Here is a 25,786-nt window from a genome sequence, read left to right as displayed (position 1 = left end):
TTTTTTTTTTTTTTTTTTTTAAGATTTTATTTATTTGTGAGAGAGCACTCGTGCACAAGCAGGGGGCGTGGCAGGCAGAGGGAGAAGCAGGCTCTCCAGTGAGCAAGGAGCACCATGCAGGACTCGATCCGAGGGTCCTGGGATGGTGACCTGGGCCGAAGGCAGCCGCTTAGTCAACTCAGCCAGCCAGGCATCCCAACGGTCTTGATATTCGGAGCCAATATGTTTCATGCCTGATTTCGTGCAGACCTCTTTAATGGTGTTTAGCAATTTTCTTGGTAGAGGGATTTCTGAAGAGCCTTTTTTTTTTTCTTTTTTTAAGATTTTATTTATTTGAAAGAGAAATAGCACAAGGAGGGGGGAGGGACAGAGGGAGAGGGAGAAGCAGACTCCCTGCTGAGCAGGGAGCCTGAGTCAGGGGATCCCAGGATCCCAGGATCATGACCTGAGCCAAAGGCAGATACTTAACAAACTGAGCCACCCAGGCAACCTTTGAAGAGCCTTTCTTTCTTTCTTTTTTTAAATAAGCTTTAAGATTTTATTTATTTGAGAGAGAGAGAATGAGAGAGCCAAGCACGAGAGGGGGGAGGGTCAGAGGGGGAAGCTGACTTCCTGCTGAGCAGGGAGCCCAGTGTGGGACTCCATCCTGGGACTCCGGGATCATGACCTGAGCTGAAGGCAGTTGCCTAACCAACTGAGCCAGCCAGGTGTCCCTGAAGAGCCTTTCTTAACTACCAGAGTCAAAGGTATAAAAGTCTCAGTGAATAGGATACATGACCCCTGACCTCATATGTGATAATCTTTTTTTTTTTTTTTTAGATTTTATTTATTTATTTGATAGAGAGAGACAGTGAGAGAGGGAACACAAGCAGGGGGAGTAGGAGAGGGAGAAGTAGGCTTCCTGCTGTGCAGGGAGCCCAATGCGGGGTTCTGTCCCAGGACTCTGGCATCATGACCTGAGCCAAAGGCAGACGCTTAACGACTGCACCACCCAGGCACCCTGTGATTATCAATCTTAAGAAGCTGCTGCTGCCTTTTTTTTTTTAAGATTTATTTATTTATTTATTTATTTATTTATTTATTTATTTTAGAGCGAGCCCATGTGGTGGGGGGAGGGGCAGAGGGAGAGAGACAAGCAGACTCTGCACTAAGGGCATAGCCTGATCCAGGGCTTGATCTCATAACCCATGAGATCATGACCTGAGCTGAAATCAAGATTGGACACTTAACAGACTGAGCCAGCCAGGTGCCCCAATCTTAGAAAGCTTCTTAGGTAAAAAGGAATAGGTAACTTCTGCTGTGTAGCTAAAGGAAGGACCTGGATACTGTCAATTATCTTGAATTTAAGGGTAAATCATTGAATTATCAAGAAGCATTTAGTGACTTACCTTCCTGCCCCTTGGATGTCTTGGTTCTGTATCTCTTGCACCTGATTTATAGCAGCATGGAGGCAAGGAAATACTACCAATCTCTTGCATAGCAGTTTTTGTTTTGTTGTGTTTTTGGTGAACTTTCCTCCCTCCCCCTAGGTGTAATACACATACAGAAAAAGCTTTATAAGGTGACCACCTAGATGGAGATACAGAAGATTACCTCCAAGCAAAGGCCTTTTTCATGCTCCCTCCTAGCCATTATCCTTCCTTCCCCACCCCCAAAGGTGACCACTGTCTGACTTCCTCTGCTAGCATCGTTCAGCTGTGGGGTTGAGACTTGAGGTAATAATAGCTACAGACCTCCTCAAGGGTGAAATCCTATTGGTGGTGTTGAATATAATGGTTTGCAGCTGGGAGGATTTAGCCCCCAGGGGATGTTTGGCTGTGTATGGGGGTATTTTTGGTTCTCAGAACTGGTGTTGGTGGTGCTACTGGCATCTAGTATGTAGAGGGTAGAGGTGCTGCTAAGTACCCTGCAATGCATAGGACAGCTTCCCATAACAAAGAAATTATCTGGCTCGAAGTGTCCATACTACTGAGGTTGAGAAACCCTGTTCTGATAGCTAGGACCTACTCACGTGATTGTGGCAGTGATACATTCAGTTTTTGAAAACCTATTCCGGGGGCACTTGGGTGGCTCAGTTGGTTGAGCACCTGACTTTTGATTTTGGCTCAGGTAATGATCTCAGGGTTGTGAGATCAAACCCTGAGTTGGGCTCTGCCCTCAGTAGGGGGTCTGCTTGAGGATTCTCTCTCCCCCTTCCTCTGTGCCCCCCATGCACTCTATCTAAAATATAAATAAATCTTTTTTAAAAAAAGAGGGGAAGAAAACCTATTCTGCTTTTGAAACTTTGGTCATTAATCAAAAATCCTTAATTACAGGAAAAAAATCATTATTTACAGGGAACTCTTAAGGGTAAACTTCTTTATTTTATCTTTTAAAGATTTATTTATTTATTAGAGACAGTGAGAACGTGAGCACAGAGGGGGGAGAGAATCTCAAGCACACCTCACCAAGCGCGATGCAGGGCTCAGTCTCACAACCCTGAGATCATGACCTGAGCCTAAACCAAAAATCAGAAGCTTAAGTGACTGAGCCACCCAGACACCCTGAGGGTAAACTTATTTTTTTTTTTTTAAGATTTTATTTATTTATTTGTCAGAGAGAGAGAATGCAAGCATGGGGAGGGGCAGAGGGAGAAGCAGGCTTTGCACTGAGCAAAGAGCCCTATGTGGGACTCAATCCCAGGACCGTGAGATCATGACCCAAGCCAAAGGCAAACATTTAACCGACTGAGCCACCCAGGCGTCCCAAGGGTAAACTTCTATAGGTGAATATTTATTGCCTGATAAAATAATAAACCTCTTTCTTGATCACTTAAGATACCAGATCCTACCAGCAGTCCCAGATCTTTGTCACTGTCCTGAACAAAAGTGGCACCTTTTGTCCTATAGGCTCCCTGTGCCTGTTAATGCTGATAGGCAAATCTTAGCTAATAGACTGGCAGAAGCTCCCCCTAGGTGAAATCCAGACCAGTCAAGTATTCCTCTTTGGACTGTGTTTAGGTATAATTTCATAGTACTTAATGCACTCCTGCATTAATATGTTCTTCCCTCATTTCAGTAAAGAGGATTCTTTGCAAGTATACTGGATGGAAGTATACATCTAATCCTGGGCCCATTGTGATGTCCAGAGTCTTGTTTTTACATATTGCTGTGTACAGGAGTGATGAATGGTCAGAATGTCCATTGGAATATTTCATCTGTCAATTTTGATTTTAAACTTCTTGACATTTACAAGTCAATTGCCTAAGCAGATATGGATTAGTGTTAACCCTATATAGTACTACAATTCTAGTTGAGTAATGCTTGTTTGACCCTAAAAGACTCCTTTAACTTATCAGTATATTTAGTACTTGGTCAGCTAGATTATTTCTTCTAGATCTCTATTCTTTAGTCTTTAGGGTATCTTTGCTGGTCTAGTGTTCTGTATACGATGATAGTCTTGTTACCTATCTTCCTGTGGAGTTTACTGGTGGCTTATGCCCCTTCTGGCTGGGCTTGGGAGCTTTGTCCCTTCCTTTCATTGTACATATACATCTTTTAGAAATTATGTTAAGTTCAATTGGTATGTTTATTTTGAAAGTTTATTTAGTTTTTGGGTAGGTAGTATATGCACATGATGCAGTATTCACAGTTGGAAAAAGGATTGCAGTAAAAAGTACATCTTTTCTCTGGAGGTTGAACTTATCTGTTTCTTGATTTCTTTCGACAGATAAGGTAGATGTTATAAACTTAAGAAGACTTTTCTCTCTCTCTTTTTGTTAACCTTTTTATTCTGAAGAATTTAAAATACACACCCAAATAGGGAGAGTATAGAGTAGTTGATTTCCATGTACCAACTACTGACCTGCAAAAATAGCAACATTTTGCCATTCTTTACAGTTAATTTCAATATTGAACATACAGAGAAAGTATTTTGAAGATAATGTAAAACTTAATAATATGAAAGTTTATTTTAAATTTGACAGTCACACATCTCCATTTTCTCTTTCCTGATCTTTCCTTTTATATTGGCCTCCATTTTTCTCATGTGTAATGTGAGGAGATAATTGTGTGGTTGTCCTGAAATTCTGGTAACTGATGCCTCATGAGTCTACCAAGATTATCCTAGAAATCTGAGTGAAGTGCATTCTGAGTTTGCCCAGTCCAGACAGTAGGATGGACAGGATCTCCATCTCTGATCATCAGTAAATAGTTAGATCTCATTCCAGTGTAGGCTGTTGATCATAGGAATCCAGAGTGGTAAGTATTGAAAAGTGGAAGATAGGTTAAGAAATTTATGGAAGTTATTGACTGTAGCTGTAATCTTTTTTTTTTTTTTTTTCAAGATTTTATTTGAAAGAGAATGCTAGAGCACAGGAGCATAAGCAGGGGGAGCTGCAGAGGGAGATGGAGAAGCATGCTCCCCGCTGATCAGGGAGCCCAGTGCGGAGCTGGATCCCAGGATTCTGGGATCATGACCCGAGCTGAAGGCAGATGCTTAACCTACTGAGCCACCCAGGCGCCCTGAGATTTTTTTTTTTAATATTTTATTTTATTTTATTTTTTTAAAGATTTTATTTATTTATTCGACAGGATAGAGACAGCCAGCGAGAGAGGGAACACAAGCAGGGGGAGTGGGAGAGGAAGAAGCAGGCTCATAGCGGAGGAGCCTGATGTGGGGCTCGATCCCATAACGCCGGGATCACGCCCTGAGCCAAAGGCAGACGCTTAACCGCTGTGCCACCCAGGCGCCCCTAATATTTTATTTTTAAGTAGTCTTTATACCCACCACGGGGCTCACAACCCCAAGATCAAGAGTCTCATACTATACCAACTGAACCAACCAGGCATCCTTGAGATTTTTTATCATAAATGGATGTTGAGTTTTGTCAAATGTTTTTTCTGCATCTATTGAGATAATCATATGATTTTTATCCTTCATTTTGTTAATGTGGTGTGTCATGGTGATATATGAAAGTTGAACCATCCCTGCATCTCTGGAATAAATCCCACTTGATCATGTATGAATCTTTTTAATGTATTGTTGAATTTGATTTGCTAATATTTTGTTGAGAATTTCTGCATCTGTGTTCATCAGGGATATTGGCCTATAAATTTTGTGTATGTGTGGTATCTTTTTCTGGTTTTTGTATTAGGGTAATGCTGGCTTCATAAAATGAGTTTGAAAGTGCTCATTCCTCTTCAGTTTTGTTTTGTTTTGTTTTTTTAAAGATTTTATTTATTTATTCAACAGAGAGAGAGACAGCCAGCGAGAGAGGGAACACAAGCAGGGGGAGTGGGAGAGAAAGAAGCAGGCTCCCAGCGGAGGAGCCTGATGTGGGGCTCGATCCCATAACGCCGGGATCACGCCCTGAGCCGAAGGCAGAGGCTCAACCACTGTGCCACCCAGGCGCCCCCCTCTTCAGTTTTTTGAAGTGATTTGAAAAAGATAGATACTAATTCTTCTTTAAGTGTTTTTAGACTTCACCTATTAAGTCATTGTGTCCTGGACTTTTGTTTTTTGGGAGTTTTTAAATTACTGATTCAGTGTCATTACTTGCAGTTGTTCTCAGATTTTCTATTTCTTTGTGTTTCAGTCTTGGAAGGTTGTGTGTTTCTAGGAATGTATCCATTTCTTCTAGGTTTTCCGGCTTGTTGGCATATAATTGTTCCTAGTAGTCATTTATGATCCTTTGTATTTCTGTGGTGTCACTTGTAACTTCTCTTTCATTTCTGATTTTATTTCAGCCCTCTCTTTTTCTTAATGAGTCTGTCTGGAGGTTTATCAGTTTAATTTATCTTTACAAAGAACCAGAATTTTATTGTCAAATAAGTACGAACATTTGTGGCTTGCCTGAAAGGAACTTGCCCCTGCAAAGATACAGGGAAAATACAGATAGGAGGGGATGAAAATAATCAGTCAGCAATCAAGTATTAAGAAATGAGATGTTGGAGGGCGCAGTCGTTAAGCGTCTGCCTTCGGCTCAGGGCGTGATCCCAGCGTTCTGGGATTGAGCCCCACATCAGGCTCCTCCGCTAGGAGCCTGCTTCTCCCTCTTCCACTCCCCCTGCTTGTGTTCCCTCTCTCGCTGTCTGTCTCTGTCAAATAAATAAATAAAATCTTTAAAAAAAAAAAAAAAAGAAATGAGATGTTGGGGTACCTGAGTGACTCAGTCGGTTGAATGTCTGACTCTTGGTCTCCGGTTTGTGAGTTCAAGCCCTGCATTGGTCTCCATACTGGGCAGTAAGCCTACTTTTTAAAAAATAAAAAATAAGGGTCACCTGGTGGCTCAGTCAGTTAAGTGTCCAACCTTGATTTCGGCTCGGGTCACAGTCTTGGGGTTGTGAGATCAAGCCCTGCATCAGGTTCCAAGCTCAGCAGGGAGTCTGCTTCTCTCTCTCTCTCCCCCCCCCTTATCACTCTGTCCCTCCCCCCACTTGCACATGTGTGTGTGCACTCTCTCTCTCTAAAATAAATAAATAAAAATAATTTTAAAAAAGGAAATGAGATGTTCTCAGGCATGGTCACTGAGAATCGTAGCATGCTACTGATAGAAGGATGAGAATAGTAAGTTAGGGATTCAGGATTATCCTAGTTAGGTACCCTGTGGGCCCCTGTTACAGTTGCTTTGTTTTTTGGAAGAAGAGAGTTATAATTTTGTAGGTGTTAAATACTAATTTAATGCTCTAGATGATTTTCATGTTTCTGTTTCCTGAGGGTAGGCAGAGGAATTCCCTAGTGCCATTGGAAAATTAAACCAGCCTCATAGAAAAGACTGGTCTAGAAACATCACATGCTACATAAGGGATAAAATACTTGATATAATTTACTTCCTGTATTTCTATATGGTGATTAAGTGTTTGGTAGTAGGGTATGACAGTAACTTTTATACTTATTTGCAATATGTGAGTTAGTAGAGGTTTTTATGACCTCTACAGCAATCTTACTTCCTGTAAACCAGAAGGAATAAACACGTTAAGGAATCCTGCTTTGAAAAAAACGTTACTTCTGACTCAAATGCTATGTCAGGGCAGGGAGTTTTGTTCTCCTTTCCTCTTCTACCTGTGTAAGACTCAGTCCATATTCTGCTTTTTATAAGGTACTATCCTTAGTCTTTACTTGGTTTTAACCAACATTTTAATAAGTACATTCTCCCAATTTAGTGGTGGACACTTCAATATCAATCAGGCAATAAATCACTAATTTATAAGTCCCAAATAATTGAAGAGTTACTTTTTCCCCCTTCAAATAGAAATTATTCTGGTTTAAAAAAAATTTTTTTTTTGAAGATTTTATTTATTTGAGAGAGAGATGCACAAATGTGGGAGGGGCAGAGGGAGAGGGAGAAGCAGACTCCTTGGTGAGCAGGGAGCCCAATGCAGGGCTGGATCCCAGGACCCCGAGATCATGACCTGAGCCACCCAGGCCCCCTGAAATTATTCTATTTTAGCTAATGAGTACAAGTCACCTATTACATTATTTTGGAAGTATTCCCAGTTTGTGTATTAAGTTTTGCAAAAGCAAAATGGTTTTTGTGGTGGTGGTGAGTTTTTGTGTGTGTGTGTGTGTTTTGTTTTGTTTGTAGTATTGCTTGATTATATTGTGTACCATCTCTAAATAATATGGAGAGGAACTCCTAAGAATTAGCTTCTCCTTTTGACCAATTGAACTTTTCTACATTTAATGAAAAAAGTGAATCTTATTGATTCCGCTGTTCTGTGATCTGATTTGTTGTTGTAATTGTGATTTTGAAACATCGTGAGCTGAATTTATCCAAATAGACTATATACCCACTGAAAACAGAACTATAGGGAGTTTGCAGGAGAGGACTAACAGCTGGATAAACTTCAGATTGTTTTTCTTGGACGCCAATAAATAGCTTATGAATTTTATACAAAATCCTAAAGTTGGCTTCTTAAAAAATAAATTTTATTTTTCAACCTTAACAGTGGTTCTGATTTTGATCCTCTTATTCTCTGAGTCCGGGGATTTATGGTAAAATGGACACAATAAATTTAGCAGGTTGTTATAAAATTTGTGAAGAACAAAGATGGGGACTATGTAATTTTTGCAGATCTGTTCCTGTTATTGGTGAGGGTTTTTTTTTTTTTAAGCGTTTGATTGTACAAAGTTAATACTTCTTTTGTAGGAATACCTTCAAGCTTTTTGTTATATTTAATTTGAAGTCTTGTTTCCTGAGTTGGATGTGTAATCACTTCTTTCCTCGTCATGGACTTTTATGAATTGACCTTCCTGGTCATATAGCTATCAGATCTCCTTTGTCCATATCTAGATTGTGTGTCCTTATTAGCCTTTCCAGAGAAGTCCTGGATCAAATCTTCTGTGAGTGGAAATCATACATGCCTGTCAAAGAGTTTGTATTTTTTACCTCAGTTGTATTTGGCTCATGTTTTCTTTAATCCAGTGGTTTAGAGTGGAGATTGGTGAGGCACGCATAGTGAATTGGGCTCTTGAGTTTTGGCCAAGAAATGCTCAAGTCGTCATGGTGTAATGGAATGAGTATGGGCTTTGGAGCCAGCATCTGCTATGGTTAGCTGAATGAATGACTTCATTCAAATTTCTTAATTTCACCAAATTAATTTCCATATCTATAAAATAAGAAAAGGACCCAACTTCTTGGTTTGTTGTATGGATGAAATATTTAGTTGATTCAAATGCTCAGTGAATGTTAAATCTTTTCTTTTTCGGAAAGATTTTGATGTTCCTCAGAGCATCACAATTTGGGTAACAGTTACCAAGAAGTATTTTAAAATTTACGGTTTTCAACTTACACAATAAGTACCCTTGGTTTTAGATGATTATGATTGAGCTGAAAAGATCCGGGTTGTTGGCTGCCACGTTGTTCTTAATTTTTCAGGACCCTGAAGAAAAATACCTGTTGGTTTGAGAACATCTGTGGTACCTCTGGACCACTAAGCAGTGTGGTATACAGATGACGTACTGGAGTAAACAGCGTGCTGCCTTAGCCTGCGTAGTTTTGGAGAATTAAACTCATAGCTAATGGTAATCACTATTGACTGCTTGGTTGTATCTAAGACTTTTACATGATCTCAAAGACTGGTAGAAATTGACCGGTGTTTAAATGCAGTAAAATGTATTCAGTGGACTTAAATGAGCATGATCTCTGAGTGATGGTTGAAAAATACAGTCTTCGCTGCCCTGATTAAACATAGAACCTAGTGAGCCTCAGTTTGAAATTCATAGTTGCTCTCTTGTGGAAATGTATTAAATAAGAGGAAAATGAATTATTTTCTTGGCCCCATTTTTCACAGACATGCTTTCCCTTGTCTCCTAAAATAACAGCAGTACCCAGATCTGGGGATCTCTGATGGACTTCTGTTAAGTACGTCTTACTGTGACTGAGCTGTCACAGCATCATCCACTTGAAGCTTAGCTTGGAGAAGATGTAGGGTTTTCCTTTGTAGTTTGTAAATTATTGAATGCCTTTTGCCAGTGGTGAATACTGCCTGATTCAGATTTAGCTCAGTATTTGTTTTCTGAAAATTGAGGTTAATATTAGATTGCTCAGGAAAACTTTTATTTACAAACTAAAATCTTTGGGTAGGTTATTTTTCTCTGTATTCTCTAGGCTCTAGAAGCTTTAATATTTGGAAAAATAAGGGTTTTGTGAGAGATTCTGATGGAGCTAGTACAATTATGATTTGAGTTTCAGAGGCCCAAATGAGACAGGTGTTTGGGGTGGTATATTGATAGGAGAAATCAGCTGAAAAATAAGGACCCTCCCCCATTATTCCTTATTACTGTTTATAAAGAACTTATTTCCTTAAACAGAGATCCTAGAGTAAGGGTGTCCCAGCCAGTAGATCTCCAAAACAATTATTACTGCTTTACCTCCTTTTTGGTTTGCTTGGATTTCTTCCCCACCACTTTCTTTTTTTTTTTTTTTTTAAAGATTTTATTTATTTATTCAGCAGAGATAGAGACAGCCAGCGAGAGAGGGAACACAAGCAGGGGGAGTGGGAGAGGAAGAAGCAGGCTCATAGCGGAGGAGCCTGACGTGGGGCTCGATCCTGTTACGCCAGGATCACGCCCTGAGCTGAAGGCAGACGCCCAACCGCTGTGCCACCCAGGCGCCCCTCTTCCCCACCACTTTCTGACCCCTTATGAGTACTTTTGAGAAATAAAAGTTCCCTATAAAGTAATTTGGAGACAGTCACTCTAAAACAGAAAAAAAATCAGGAGAAAGTTTCAGCCATGTCTAGAGTGTTAGTCTGTAGAATGACATAGGATGGTGTGGTAAATGGTACATGGTGGGTGAGAAGTTTGCTGGAATATGAAGAGGAAAGAGTGTTCTCGCTGGGACACAGGAAAGTGGAATGATACTGCAACCGTACTGTGGCTAGGCCTAAACCATTAAAAATTTGTTTTAATTGTGGTAAAATATGCATAACAAGGGCCTAACCCATTTTTATGGAATATACATATACTATCATGACTGCTCTGCTCTGAAACCTTGCTGTAATCTGTGTGGGATGTAACTTCAACTGCCTTGAGTGGTGTGAGTTGGTAAACTAAATCAGTATCTACTTGTGGGACAGCTCCAGGAGCAAATCTTGAATGAACACATCTACTGTCTTATCTATGTTTGTTCCCCTGGCACTAGCAATGAGGGGTAAAGACAAGGAGCTTGGTTGGCAGTGTCTTTTTTTTTTTTTTTTTTTTTTTTAATAATTTGGGGCATGTTTTGTTATTGATGCTGTGATTTCCTGTCCTGGATGTTGGTTTTGGAAACTAAACAGTTAAAGCATCATGATTTGAGAGGAAACTAGCTCTCATGAATGAAGGCAAAGTTTGGCACTAGGCCAGAATAATGGGGGGGGGATAGTTAGGGTGGGGAGACTAACTGACTTTTGTACCACAAATGACATTTTAAAAAATTAAGAGATAATTCCATGTCCTGAGGTTATAAACCGGCTACAACTGGTTTTTCTCCCCCCCTCCTGCCCCCGCTAGGCATCATGGGTAAAAGTAAGCATCCCCCTGTTTCTTTTGTTTAATGTAACAGTACGCCATGTGATTGGCAGGGCAGTGCCCGCTTGGAGACCGGGTTTATGCAGGTCTCTCAAGGGGGCTGGCACGTATGGGGTCGTCCCTGTGCTATAGAAAAAGCCTCTCCTACGATAGAAAAGAGAAAGGGAACCTTTCCCCACCTCCTCCCCCTCAAAAAACCCCCACAAATACAAAAACCTAAACCCATCTTTTATGCCTTCTTTTCCTCCTTTTTCTGTCCTCCCTCCCCCCTCCCCCTTCTTGTCTCCAGCTTTCCTGGCAGCTAGAGGAGGGAGCAGAAAAATGTATACCTGTAAGTACTTTTAACTGTCTTGCTCCCCCCTCCCTTTTTTCTTTTTCTAAAAGCAGAAACTCAGAATTGCTCTGAGCTCTTCACAGCCTTTTCCTGACTATGTGTGGAAGGTGATATGCTGAGGTTTCTAATGGGATTGAAGTAATAAATACTGTTGGCTATTTTAAATTTTGGTGGAGTAATGGTTTCTCCTACAAAGCTCCTTTCGGTTTGGATCCTCAGTCCTTCTGCTTCATCCTTTTGCTGTAATGGTCTCTGGCTTCTAGTTTTCTTTGAGCTGAAGCTATACGAAGAATGTTATATTAAGGTTTTCTTTTTCTTTCTTTTTTAAAAAATTTCTTTTGTCTGTGGCAATGATGATTCTAGCTCCCCCTTACCCTCACTTACCCCCCTCTTTTTCCATGTCAGCTCCAACCCTGCTCTGTGAATGGAGTCAACCAGCTGACTGAGTGCTGGCATCATGCCAGGGGCTGCAAAGCAGTGAGAATATGCGCGCGCTCGCGTGTGGAAGTGTGTACGGAACACAAAGGGGAAGGCCTGCAGTCTAGGAAATCACAGGCTATTATATAAGGAAGTCTGCGTCATCTCTGCTTACTTGGGCTGATGGACTAGGAAAGGGGATGGTTTAGAACAAGAAAAATACCCATTTGATACTCTCTCTCTCTCTCTCTCTGTCTCTCTCACTTTTTTCCCTTGCTGTCTTAAAAAAAAAAAAAAGATATTTTTGTTGTGGCAAAATGAGAGGGAGCTTCTGTGTTCCTAGTGGAACTGGTAACTCTTGGGAGGTGAGGCAGTTTGTTCTGCATCTTTTCTTCCTGCCCCCCTTAGGGGTGTGCCTGCTTGAGGAAGAAAGGTCCCTAGAGAGAATTGCTGCCTGCATTTAACAGCTGTAATTTGTTAAGATTCCCCCCACAAACTGTTTCTAATCATTCAAGATTGCCAAGGGTACAGGAGTTGATGGCCAAGGTGGTACTTTTAAGGAGAAGTAAACACCAGATAATAGAGCAAATAATATCTGTTAACCACTCCTTTGAGTCTTCCCCCTTTTCCTTTTCTTTATTTCTTGTTGTTGTTCTGTTTAGTGTATTATAAAAGTGCAGTGTTCTCCCCTGCCATCTGCTATGGAGTTAGAGTTGTACAAAAGGAAAGTCAGCACATGGAAAGAAGGAAAAATTAGAGATGTAAGCTTCCAGACATCGCAGGTGTTGCCACTTGGAGATTCATTTGGGATGGTTGTATCTTTCGTTGGTTATTAGGAGCTCATCATTCATTTAGAAATTATATTTCAACTTACCACCAATTTATCATGGTGTCTTTTTTCTTAATTTCTTAATTTCTCTTTATGTGTTTCCTAAGTGTGATACATATATGAAGTGGTTCTTGTGTTAGGTGGAAATATGAAATAAAGTGTATTAATGAATAAAAGAGGGATATACTGTTAAAGTTGTTTTGTGTGAATTTATTTCTGCTTGTTATGTGACCATTCAGAATAATGGCACTGATATGCAGTAGTCTGGTAAGAGGGATGAGCAGTAGTTGGAGTGGGAGGGAACTTTGGAACTACTTTATCCTCTAATAAAGCTTTGTCAGGTTGCAATCTAGAGGAAGCTCCTTAATTCAATCTTTTTGTTATAGCCTATGAATTTGTGCTCTTGCCACATTTTTACAACCAACAGTCTTTGTGTATTTTTCCCTTTGGTATGTGAATTTTGGTGCAAGTTTTAGGAGGTGCATATGAGGTTATACTTTCTTTAAGGGTTGCTGGATGGGATTTACTAGAGTGGCTGGCCCGTGCTCATTCCTTAGGCTGTCCCCAGTTATTTCCCTACCCCAAGTAGCTGGAGCCACTGTTATTCATTTTCTTTATAAATGAATTAAGGGAGATTGTTTCCCAGTCAGTTGAATACTGGAAGGTAAAACAGCATCAGACCAACCCAGCTCAGACCTAGACACCAAAGATTCATCCAGAGTTGTGAGATTCCCTAGTTCTTAGAAGTAATAATTAACTTTTTTTGTTGATGCCATTTTTATATGATTACTTGGTAATGTTCTCCGTGGGAATTAGCCATTTTAGATGTGTGTATGTGTGGTATTAGGTTCCCCTCTTACATTGGTTTATATTAAATATAAAGAGAAGTGAGGATGGAAGGTTTATTTCTCCCCTTACCACCTTCTCTAATTTAAGATTCTGTCTGTATTCTGATGCTTATTGGACCGATAGGTTTCAAAAAAAGATCTTTCGCAACTTTTTATTTCTAACTTTTCTCTTGGTGCTTGGAAGCAGATTAGTAGGGATAATCTTATGATTAGATGGTTATAATCAGTGAGGCATAAGTTAAGACATTTTATTAATGGACAGACTTTTTATTTCTTCTCATTAGGCCCTAGTTATTGTTTAGGAGTGGCTGAAGGGTCATTTTGAAGTATGTGTGAAATTTGTCCTTTGACTACTTTGTTTCCTTTATTCTAATATCCCTTGTTTTAAATGACGTCTGGCAGGATTTTCTTTATCTGTCAGAACTTTTGTGCTGATTTATTATGATATGTATTAGCATAATAATGTATTATTATTTTGTGCTGATTTATTATAAGGATTTATTATAAGATGACAGTGGGGGAGGATTGCTTACCTTCTATTCATTAGGTTTTTAGGCAGCGTACCCTGAGTTGTCACAGTTAAGCATAGAGGCCTTTATGATAATCTTTGGTGTACATTACTAAACATTATGATACCTAAAACATGGCCACCTAGGTTCTTCCATTCGATGACTGAGCCACGTTTGTGTGGGAAACTCAGTGAAACAGAAGAGACACAGTAAGAGCAAGTAAACAGCAATGGCCTGTCCATTCTTATTAGGAGTAACTGTCTTACCAGTTTGGATCAAAAAACGAAGAATGGCAATAGAGATAGATACCACATGGACCTAGAAGTAAGAAGGACCTCTGTGTTTGAATTAGGCTTAGTCATTTACAGACTGTGAGACCTTGGAAAGTTATGTAATTTATCTGTTTTCTCTTCTGTAAAAGGAGAATTATTTAAATTATTAAAACTCTTCTATAAAGGACTTAAATGAGATAATGTTTTGTAAAGCACTTTGGCACTAGGCACTTTAGTACTTAGACAATAATAAGAGCTGGGTGCATTTTAGCAACTGTTACTAATATTCTATTGGGTTTGTTTACTGCTGTTTTCAGTGCTCTTACTAGTTCCTTTTAGCCAATCTGTGGCCACCTCAGTTTTTTTATTTTGGCATATCTTTCTGTTAAGACTGGATTTATTGATCTACATGTTGGAAGAGTTTGGATTTCCTTACAAAAACAGAATTGAGTAGATGGTCCACAAAGTCTAAAATATTTACCATCTGGCCCTTGACAAAAAGCTTGCAGACCCCTGGTCTAGATCAAGAGTTTTTTTTCACTAGAAGAGTGAGCCAGTAAGAAAGTTCTAGCAATCAAAAGGTAATTAAAATAGACTAAATTTAAATGGACCAGAAGGAGAAGGTTTTAGGTATGGGATTTTGTAGCCTGAGGAATAGTAGAAAGAAGGTCTGTTGACATAGCTGATAAGAGTTAAGGTGAAGGAAAGTACCATTTGGAGTTGGTTAGGCGATAATAGTACTTAGGTAGTCTGTTGGGGCATTTCATATGGTGGGTAGTAAAGACAAGTACAAAGAAGAAAAGTTTACCAACAAGTAGTTTGCATTTAACCTGGAAAACAGTCACCTGGTTGGCTTAGTTGGTGGAGCGTGCGACTCTTGATCTTGGGGTTGTGAGTTTGAACCCCATGTTGGGGTAGATTACATTAAAAAAAACCACATGGAAAATAATATGAATTGGTAGGTTACCTTATTAAACAAGTGTATTAGTTGGAGTAGGCTAGCAGTTTTCGAAGTGTGGTCTGTGGACTCCTGGGGATTCCTGAGAGTGTGATTTCAGGGAGTTTTGAGATCAAAACTACTTCATAATAATGGGCATTTTTTTCTTTCTCATTGTGTTGACATTTGCACTGATGATCCAGAAGCAATGGTGAGTAAAGCTGCTGGTGCCTTAGCATGAATCAGAGCAGTGGCACCAGACTGTACCAATACTCATTGTATTCTTCACTGCTGCACAGTTTAAACTTGGAGTTAAAAAAAAAAAAAAAAAAGATCAGGACTCCTGGGTGGCTCAGTTGGTGAAGCGTCTACCTTCGGCTCAGGTCATGTTCCCAGGGTCCTGGAATCGAGCCCCACATGGGGCTCCTTGCTTGGCGGGGAGTCTGCTTCTCCCTCTGCCTCCCGCTCCTCCTATTTGTGCTCTCTCTCATTCTCTTACAAATAAGTAAAATCTTTTTTAAAAATTTAAAATAAATAAAGATCCAGTTTCACTTAAGAATGTTCTGATGGAGTGAAGATGAATTTTATCTTGACCTTTCAGAACATGGCTTTTGAATATTTTGTGTGATAAGAAGTGGGAAGTACTCATAAAGCACTTTTGCTACACATTTTGCTTGTACAGTGGGTACAGGGTTGTCTCAAGGAAAAAGTACGATTGAGTTGCAAGCTGACTAGCTGCTTTCTTCATAGAATACTGTTTCTACTTGATGAAAGAATAATCAACAAACCATGGTCTTTAGATTTGGAAGAACAACTGATTGTATTTGTGCCCAGTGATAATATTAAAATGAGTAAAAATTAAACCATGAGTTTGACAGCTTCCCAGAACTTACCTTTCTGATGCGATTAGTGGTGACATTAACCAATGTAATTCTTTTATTATATTGTATAATGAAATGTGTCAACACTTGAAATCTATATGACTTAGTGGACCAGAATTTTCCAAATGACCAGTGCATGATGTAACAAAATCACGTTTGGGTAAAAGATCCATTCAAAGTGTAAGAAAAGGTGGACCAATGGATTTTAGTGTAATAGTGTAAAGAGGTCATTGATAAGGTTTCAGATTTCACATTGAAAGTAACCCTTAGAAACTACTGTGCTTTATTTATTTATTTATAAAGATTTTATTTATTTATTTAACAGAAAAAGAGAGAGAGCATACAAACAGGGGGAGCAGCAGGCAGAGGGAGACAGAGAAGCAGGCTTCCTGCCGGGCAGGGACCCCGATGCAGGGCTTGATCCCAGGACCCTGGGATCATGACCTGAGCCAAAGGCAGACGCTCAACCAGCTGAGCCACCCAGGCACTCCTGTTTGTTTTTTTAATTGAGATGAAAGTCACATAATAGTATTAACCATTTTAATTTGTACGATTCCGTAGCATTTAGTACATTTGCAGTGTTGTGCAACTACCATCTTAATCAAATCCCAAAACAGTTTCATCGCCCGAAAAGGAAACCTATACCCATTAAGCCATCACCACCCATTTCTCTTTCCCCTTAGCATCTGGCAACCACTAATCTATCTTGATGGATTTCTCTATTGTGGATATTTTATATGCATGGAGTCATACAATATGTGACCTTTTTTGTCTGGCTCCTTTTACTTAGCATGTTTTTAAGGTTCATTCATGCTGCAGCAGGTATTAAACTCACAACCCTGAGATCAAGACCTGAGCTGAGATCAAGAGTCAGATGCCCAACCGACTGAGCCACCCAGGCACCGCAGTACTTTATTCTTTTTTGTGTGTAATATTCCACTATAGGAATATGCCATATTTTGCTTATCCACTCATCAGTTGATGGACATTTGGCTATTGCAAATAGTACTGCTATATACATTTTTGTGTAAGTTTTCGATTAAATCCATCTTTTCAGTTCTTTTGAATATTTACATATAAATGGTATTCCTGAGTCATATGATAATTCTGTGTTTTTGATAATTCTAACTTTCTGAAGAATGACCAAGCCATTTTCCAGAGCATCTGTACCATTTTACATTCCCACCAGCAATGTACTGTACCAGGATTCGTTTCTCCATATCCTCACCAACACTTAACTATTCTCTGTCTTTTTGATTATAGCCATCCTGATGGGTGTGAATTGGTATCTCTTTGTGGTTTTAATTTGCATTTCTCTAATGACTAATGATGTTGAGCATCGTTTCATGTGCTTATTGGCCATTAATATATCTTCTTGTTCACGTCCTTTGCCCACATGAATTGAGTTTTTTTTTTTAAGGTTTATTTATTTATTTTAGTGAGAGAGTGATCTGGTAGGTGCACAAGCAGGGGGAGGAACAGAGGGAAAGGGAGAGAGAATCCTCAAGCAGACTCCCTGCTGAGCACAAAGCCCAATGAGGGGTTTGATCTCATGACGTGAGCTGAAATCCAGAGACACTGGACCGACTGAGCCACCGAGGCACCCCTGTATTGAGTTTTGAGTATATCAAAGATGAAGATATCCACAATTCTGATCATTTGAAAAGATTGTTAGAATACCCTTCCCTGGTATCAGTATGAACTCATGAGTTTTAATATATACACGTATTTATGCACATGTGCACACATACAGATAGAGATAGAAATAAATACGGATGAGTGTGTGTGCACATTTACGTATATTTCCTTTTTTTGAGAGGACTTGGAAACAATGACACCACTGTAGCAAGATTTTATTTATTGGGGCACCTGGGTGGCTGAGTCATTAAGCATGTGCCTTCGGCTCAGGTCATGATCCCAGGGTCCTGGGATGGAGCCCCACATTGGGCTCCCTGCTCTGTGGGGAGCCTGCTTCTCCCTCTCCCCCTGCTTGTGTTCCCTCTCTTGCTGTCTCTCTCTATCAAATAAAAATTTCACTTATTTATTCGTGAGAGACAGAGAGAGATAGTGGCAGAGGGGGAGGGAGAAGCAGGCTCCCCGCAGAGCAGGGAGCCTGATGCAGGACTCGATCCCAGGACTCCGGGATCATGACCTAAGCTGAGGGCAGACGCTTAACTGATTGAGCCATCCAGGCGCCCAGCAATGAGCACACTTGACACCAGATGTTGGTTTCTAAGTGCCATTCTCCAAAAAGAAACTAGAGTTCCAGGGCACCAGGGTGGTGCTGTTGGTTAAGCATCCAACTCTTAGTTTTGGCTCAGGTTGTGATCCTGGGTCCCAAGACTGATCCCAGGATCATGAGTTTTGAGCTGCACTGGGGGTGGGGGGGTGGGGGGCTGGCTGCTTAAAAGACTCTCCCTCTACCCCCACTCTTTTGTGCAGAAACACACTCTCTCTTTCCCCCCTCCCCAAATAAAAATAAATCTTACACACACACACACACACACACACACACAAAACCTAGAGTTCCTTGGAGAAATGACTAGGGCAGAGAAGAAATCATATGGACCTGAACCATTGCATAGGTATCAGAAAGTAACAAAATGCTTTAAAAAGAAAAAATGGTAAGCCAACATGAAGGAGCTTCCAACAACCAGATCTGGGACAAGTTGAAGAACAAAATAAATAATGATAGTAATGGGTTATAACCCATAGGATAAAATAAATATCCACAAGTCCGTGCTGCTATAAATAAAAATTTGAATAAATAGGAGATGCCTGTTTATTACAGTAAAATTCAGATTAATAAATATAGAAGGAATGATGGCAACATTAGGCAAATACTAGTAATTGTTGCAGATGAGAACTGTCTATGAATGCTAAAATTAGTGGGTGGAAGTTTGATGCAAAAATGAGATTTGGCATAGCCTCAAAAGTACCTCCTCTTGGTAACTTTCAGCGCAGAAACCTGTCAGACACCACCTCAGTCAAGTGATTGCAGTTAATGACATAGTGCAGCGTGCTGGCATCAGCACTTCGGATAGGATACACTGAGAAGGATACAGCTTCGCTTTGTGATATTCTTGTCAAAAATATATAACCTCAGTCTGATGAGAAAACATCAGGTAAACCCAGATTTAGGAGCATTTTACCAAAAAACTGGCCATGCTTAACCAACAGCACCACCCTGGTGCCCTGGAACTCTAGTTTCTTTTGGAGAATGGCACTTAGAAACCAACATCTTTAAAAATGTGAAGGTGGGGATGCCTGGGTGGCGCAGTCGTTAAGCGTCTGCCTTCGGCTCAGGGCGTGATCCCATCGTTCTGGGATCGAGCCCCACATCAGGCTCCTCCACTGGGAGCCTGCTTCTTCCTCTCCCACTCCCCCTGCTTGTGTTCCCTCTCTTGCTGGCTGTCTCTCTGTCATATAAATAAATAAAATCTTTTAAAAAAAATTAAAAAAAAAATGTGAAGGTGAAGAGAGTAAGAAATGGTCACGGTTTGGAGGAGAGACCTAGGAGACATGACAAGTAAGTGCAGTGTGGGGCTGCAGATTGAGCAGGGAAGCAGCTGTGGCAGTCCAGCTGTCAGTGAGGAAGTACGCCGCACGTGAGATTTGGGGGAAAAAAAGAATAATGCCACTCTTCTCACTATATTGTTCTTTTTGGGGGGAAAGGAATTATTTTTCTATAAAGGATGTGTCATGTTAGCTTGGAATGTGAGCTTTTTTTTTTTAATGAATTAACATTTTAAAGTTCTGTTTTAATTTCTAATATGAACTGTTGATAGCTGTAGCCCATAATCAGAATCTCTTTGGAGTACTTGATGTTTACAAGTGTGCTCTTAAAGTGATCCTGAAGCCAAAAAGTTTTGAGAACTGGGAGTGGGTCTAACAGCTGCAACAAAGATCAAAAATACAATGGCTCAAACAATATAGAAAGTATCTCTTTCATGTAATTGCCTAAGGTAGGTGGTTCCTTTTGCTCTGCTGTTTCAAGTGGTCGTTCAGGAACTCCATTTCTTTTACATGAACTTTTCTACTGATCCCTAGGACAGTGGTTCTCGTGCTTTCGTGGACATAGTCACCTGGAGGGCTTGTTAAAACACAATTCCCAGCCCCCATCCCTGGCATTTCTGATTCATAGGTATGGGGTGGGGCTTGAAAGTTGTATATCCAACAAATTCCCCAGGGATGCCAATGCCTCTAGCAGGGGTATCAATTTCCAGGGTATTGTCCTCCTCTGTAGGGTTGAAACTGGGTTGCAGCCAATGGGAAGAGGAAAGAGCATGGGGAGAGTTTGCCTACCGTTTATAGTTCTTAGCCAGGAAGTGGCACACATCATTTCCTTTTTATTCCATTGGCAAGAATTTAGCCTAACAGCAGGGGAGGCTGGGAAGTGTAGTGTAGCTGAATAGCCATGTGGCCAGTACTTCTATTACTGTGGAAAAAAGGGAGAAATAATTTTGATGGGCAGTGGGCAACAATATCATCCAGACATCAGAAGAATAAGTACTTGAATAGGCTTAATTAACATGGGAATGTGTTTTAGGAGGGTGTGGTACAAGCATATGTAGAAGTGAGACTTTTTTTTTCCTGGAAGATTGGGACAGAATGGCTTGGTTAAGAGAGCAGAGTAGAGAAGACCAGGCAGTAAAAGTAATAATGGAAGATAAAACATATTGCAAGAAGGTGGATCAAATTTATACCATAAATTGAAATAGCAAGAAGTCAGCTGAGAAGCTTAAGGGCCTTGAGGTCTTCTCTGTTGGTGATGCTCTGTATTGTTAATCTCGCACTCTAAATCATAGTCACAAACACTGTTCTAGGGCCCTTGGTGCCCTGGTTGCTAATTATCCAAATAGTGTACCTCATCCATAATTTCCCCTGAAGTGACCCCAGGGGTGGCAGTGGCATGTGTATTCATCCCCTCACTTCTGTAGCCCACAAACCCAAGTGAAAAATGGGAAGCCAAGACTTGGCTAACCATCTAGAATAGGGTGGGGATATTGTATGGGGGTTGAGGCTTCTTTGCTTTAGAAATGGGAAGATGTTTATGCACAGAATAACCATCAGAAATCTTCATCTATTCAGGGGGCTGAATAATCCTGAAATAGTAGAAATTACTCCGTTCTGCCCTTGAAATTAGAATTCTTTAGCGTTTGCTCAGTCTTAAGCTCCTCCCCATCCCCTGCTAAAACAGCATCAAGGGTCCAGTTATTCTTTTAACAAATAATTATTGAATGATTTTCAAGTGTCAGGAACTTACCTGAGAACTGGTGATGTAGCAGTGAACAAAGTAGCCAAGTCCTCACTCCATAGACTTTAAAAATCAGTGGGGAAGGAAACCGGCAATAAGCAAATGGAGACCGTGTCAAAAAACCAAAGTGAAGGGGCGCCTGGCTGGCTCAGTCAGAGGAGCACACGACTCTCGATCTTGGGGTTGTGAGTTGAAGCCCCACGTTGGGTGTGGAGATTACTTAAAAATAAAATCTTAAAAATAATAACCACAGTGGAGTTTAGGTGAAAGGATTAATGTGCTTTTGTTGTCGGTGTAGATCAGTTTAAGTAGTCGGATCCGTGATACTCTCCCTAAGAAGAGCTTAAGACAAATTCTAATTCAGTGTCATACATGTAATTTTTGTATCTTTAATTTGGAGGTGTAAGTCTTAGCTCAGCAGGAAGTTGATAAAAGTGAATTGTACTTTTCTTTGGACCCCAGCTTCTTTCTTTACAGGCTTGATGCTTTTGTAGCAGCTTTAGGGGTGTTTGCAGTAATCTGCCAGCATCTCTACAGTTGTGTCAGGTTGTATTCTCTGATTGGCCAGATTTATTTCCAACCTTGCCAGATATATTGTTAGTATGATAAGCACTTTAGGGTGTGATATGTCCTGTGTGTTTCTATCCTTTGTAGAGAGTAGGCTGGTCGCTTTTGGTTCAGTATTAGCTAGATCTCCTCCATATGAGAAATAGTTAATAGAGCTCAGATACCTACATTGATGCATACTCTTCTGGAGCCCTTGTCCACACCCATACTATCTCACCAATTGCTGAATTCTAGAGATTGCTATCACTAGGACTGTGTGGAAGCAGCCTCTAAAATGATCCAGCAAAATGGTACATTTGGAGATAATTTCTCTCTTCGTAGTATCTAAGGTGAAACCTATTGTATAGCCATTTTGTTACCCCTTAGGGGCTCTTACCCCGATTTGAGGAATTTGTTTTGTAGTTTGGTTTATATGCGTGTGAGTTCCTTAAGGGAACTGAAGTAGAGAGGTTGCATCCTGGGAAAGTGCAGAGTTAATTGCTGGGAATGATTGGCAATAGGAGGCATCAGGTAACGTGGAAGGAGCTCAGCTGTCTGTCTGGTTTGCATTTGAGTAGGTTGAAGATGCGCAGAACAGAATCCTTGCCCTGCAGGACCTGGAAGTGCAGTCTGCTTGCAGTTCAGTGGGAGACAAATGGCCATTCGTCCTGCTGTACAGTTGCAAGTAGAGGTCACAAGCCCACTAATCTCTGAAGCACTATTGAGATGGAATTTATATGTGTGATTATGTTTGTCCCTTTAAAGTACATGGATTGTCATTGAGAAACTTTATTAGGCCTCCTCTTTGTGGAATAAATATCAAGCTGGGCTACTGCTTACAACATTCTCCCTTCTCTGTTATGACTAATTTAGTATATAGAGTTGTGAATATTCTGAGGTATATTCTGGTGAAATTTTTGTGAGGCCAAAGTCTTATGAGATTTTCCTCTGGCTTGTAGATCACTGCTGTTTTCCCTGTCATGACCACTTCCCAGCTTTCCTCAAAGTGCAAAAATGTGGTTGCCTTCACAGGCCATGAATTCAACAGCCTCTGGCTTTTATTAGTCTGTTTATGAGGGTATGGGTGTGGTAAATACGTGGTTTATGTGTGTGCTGCTTTTCTCATATGTTGTACCTATGGAAGATAATAACTTAATAAAAGTCTTTACTGATGGAACAGAATGTTATAGGTGACCACTATCAGTGATACAAAGCTGGCTACACTGGCCATCCTTGGTGTGGTGGAAGGGGGGTATCCTAGGTACTAGAATTAGACCTAGATTTTGTGGGGGGGTTTGTTGTTTGGGTTTGTTTGTTTTTTAAGATTTTATCTTTAAGGGCGCCTCTGTGGTTAAGTGTCTGCCTTTGACTCAGCTCATGATTCCGGGGTCCTGGGATCAAGCCCCACATCCCCACATTGGGCTCCTTGCTCAGTGGAGAGTCTGCTTCTTCCTCTCCCTTTGTCTGCAGCTCCACCTGCTCTCTCTGTCAAAAAAATAAAATCTTTTAAAAATGTTTGAAAAATTTATCTTTAAATAATCTCTTTGCCCAATGTGGGGCTTGAACTGAAAACCCCAAGATCAAGAGTCACGTGCTCCACTGACTGGGCCAGCCAAGCGCCTTTAGACCTAGGTTTTCCTGTGACTCTCCTATTTATTGTGTGACCTTTAGCAGCTTTGTGTAGTCTTCCTAGGTCTCAGTTACCTCATTCATAGGATGGGTGGGGATCATACGGACCACACAGGAATGTGCTGAGAATTAAATGAAATACTGTTTCTGTGGTTCTTAGCCCACAGTTTTGGTATTTAACCATCACTCAACTGTTGTTGTTCTTCTCCTGTTTGCCTCTTCTTTACCCCCAGACACACCTTGCTACTTTTCCTGCTGAAGTGCACTTTCTCCCAACTGTTCTCAGATTTGTGTGATGAATGTATCACCTGAAAAATGGTTTGAGAAGAGGCTCTTCCAAACGGTGTGTATGAAATGTACCTAGGAGATATTCTTGAGAGCAGTGAGAAAGATCTCAACCATTCAAAACTCTTCTCTCCCTCTCCCCGTTGTTATTAGTGCCCTGGGATAAAACATGAAAAAGTTTTTTCTTTGTTTCTCCTTTTAAGTGTTATTTTAATAATATTCCCACAGAAAGCCTACATTTGTTCTATCTTGCACAAAGAAAAATGAAGTTTTATAGATAAGTTCTGAAGGAGGTTGGAAAAATGTGTCTCACTCCTCCTGTTCCTTTATTTAATAACAATACACTCTAGGTTGCTTACTTCCTGTTTCTTTTATGAAGGTTTAGGTCAATCATTCTTTTTTTTTTTTTTTTTTTTTTTTAAGATTTTTGTTTATTAGAGAGAGAGCAGGGGCGGGGGGTGGAGGGACAGAGGGAGAGGGAGAAGCAGGCTCCCTGCTCAGAGCCTGACAACGTTGGCCTATTCCAGGACCCTGGGATCATGACCTGAGCTGAAGGCAGACGCTTAACTGACTGAGCCACCCAAGTGCCCCTGTGGCAATCATTCCTAAAGTATAGAGTGCTGAATAATCACCAGGAAAACATAAAATGCAGATCATTTGCTTAAGGAATTCCAGTTTATTATTTTTAAATGGGCCTGGAAAAATGCATTTTAAACAAATATTTGTATTAATTCTGGTATAGGTAGTCTAAAACAATACTTAGAGAAACACTGACTTAAAGTAAAAGAGAAATGACAAAACAAAACATGTCTTGGGAGCCATCCATGGGTCACACCTTGGTCTTTATTGTCTTCTATAGACATATTTCTGCAAACCTACTGTGGGAAAGGACCAGTTTTTCGTTTTGTTTTCTATACAGCAGGGACCAATACAGTGAAATGAATTACATAGAAAAGGAAGATAAGAAAAAGGTATACAAGACTGTAAGCCCAGTATTTTATTATTAGTTTCAACAGTCAAAAAATGACTAATTAAAATAAAAGTTTCTAAATTCTTACTCTCGAGTTTATCTTGTTGCACAGTGGTAACTAACAGTTCACAGGCCAGCACCAGTCCCTGGATCACACTTTGAATAGTGTTGTTCTTCAGAAATGAAAATGATTTTGTGTTGGAACTGGCAAGCTGGAAACAGCTTGTCTCCTCTGCAGTTCGCAGGAAGTCTGATTTCTTCATCTATAAAATTGAGACAGTTTTACTACTTTGCCTATCTTATAGGAATGTTGGGAGGATCACATAGAACATAATGTATGTAAAAAGTACATTGCAGACTGGGGCACTTGGGTGGCTCAGTCAGTTGAGCGTCTGACTCGGTTTTGGCTTGGGTCATGAACTCAGGGTCATGAGATCAAGCCCCGTGTTGGGCTCTGTACTCAGTGCAGAGTCTGCTTGAAATTCTCTCTTTCGCTCTGCCCTTACCCCCTGCTTGTGCTCACGTGTACGTGCGCACATTCTCACGTGCTCTCTCTCTGTCTCTCAAATAGCGCCCCTGGTTGGCTCAGTCGGTTAAGCATCTGCCTTCAGCTCAGGTCATGATCTTGGGGTCCTGGAATCAAGCCCTGCATCAGGCTCCCTGCTCAGGGAGGGAGTCTGCTTCTCCCTCTCCCTCTGCTCCTCCCCGTCTTGTGTGCGTGCTTTCTCTAGCTCTCTCTCTCAAATAAGTAAATAAAATCTTAAATAAATACCTTTTAAAAGTACATTGCAAACTTAAAAAACGAATGTAAGTTACATTAATCATCACAAATGTTTATCGAACATATCATTGAGCAGGGAGTTTGTCAGCAACTAGGGATGTAGAGAGATATGGCAAGGAGCTTACTATTCAGTTATGTATTTGCCACTTAAGGTTGGCAATATGCATAGCTGATTATATTCCAGATCCGTAAATATTTCCTGGACTTGAGCAGTCTTGCTCTGGACTCCAGTAGCGTGCTTACATTTTTAAAATGTGTAACTTGGTGGTGTTTCTTTGTAATAATTCCAAAATAAGAAT

At 40.5% G+C, this 25,786-nt stretch overlaps 1 protein-coding gene across 2 annotated transcripts in view; it reads left to right on the top strand.

The window, feature by feature from the left end:
* Window positions 1–25,786, top strand: part of GATAD2B (GATA zinc finger domain containing 2B) — an 89,229-nt gene that overhangs the window by 23,995 nt on the left and 39,448 nt on the right. The window contains exon 1 of one of the 2 annotated variants that reach the window (XM_008696635.2): window positions 23,408–23,794. The exons of the other annotated variant lie outside the window; for it this stretch is intronic. Within the exon in view, the coding sequence (XP_008694857.1) occupies window positions 23,751–23,794 (44 nt within the window). The 5' untranslated portion in view covers window positions 23,408–23,750. Of the gene's footprint in view, window positions 1–23,407; window positions 23,795–25,786 lie in introns of those variants that run through there. 2 annotated transcript variants of the gene reach the window in all.

Source organism: Ursus maritimus, unplaced genomic scaffold (assembly GCF_017311325.1).
Source record: "Ursus maritimus isolate PB19 unplaced genomic scaffold, ASM1731132v1 scaffold_2, whole genome shotgun sequence".
NCBI classification, from domain to species: Eukaryota; Metazoa; Chordata; class Mammalia; order Carnivora; family Ursidae; genus Ursus; species Ursus maritimus.
The sequence above is the reverse complement of the archived record's forward strand: the minus strand, read 5'-3'. Positions and strand labels throughout refer to the sequence as shown.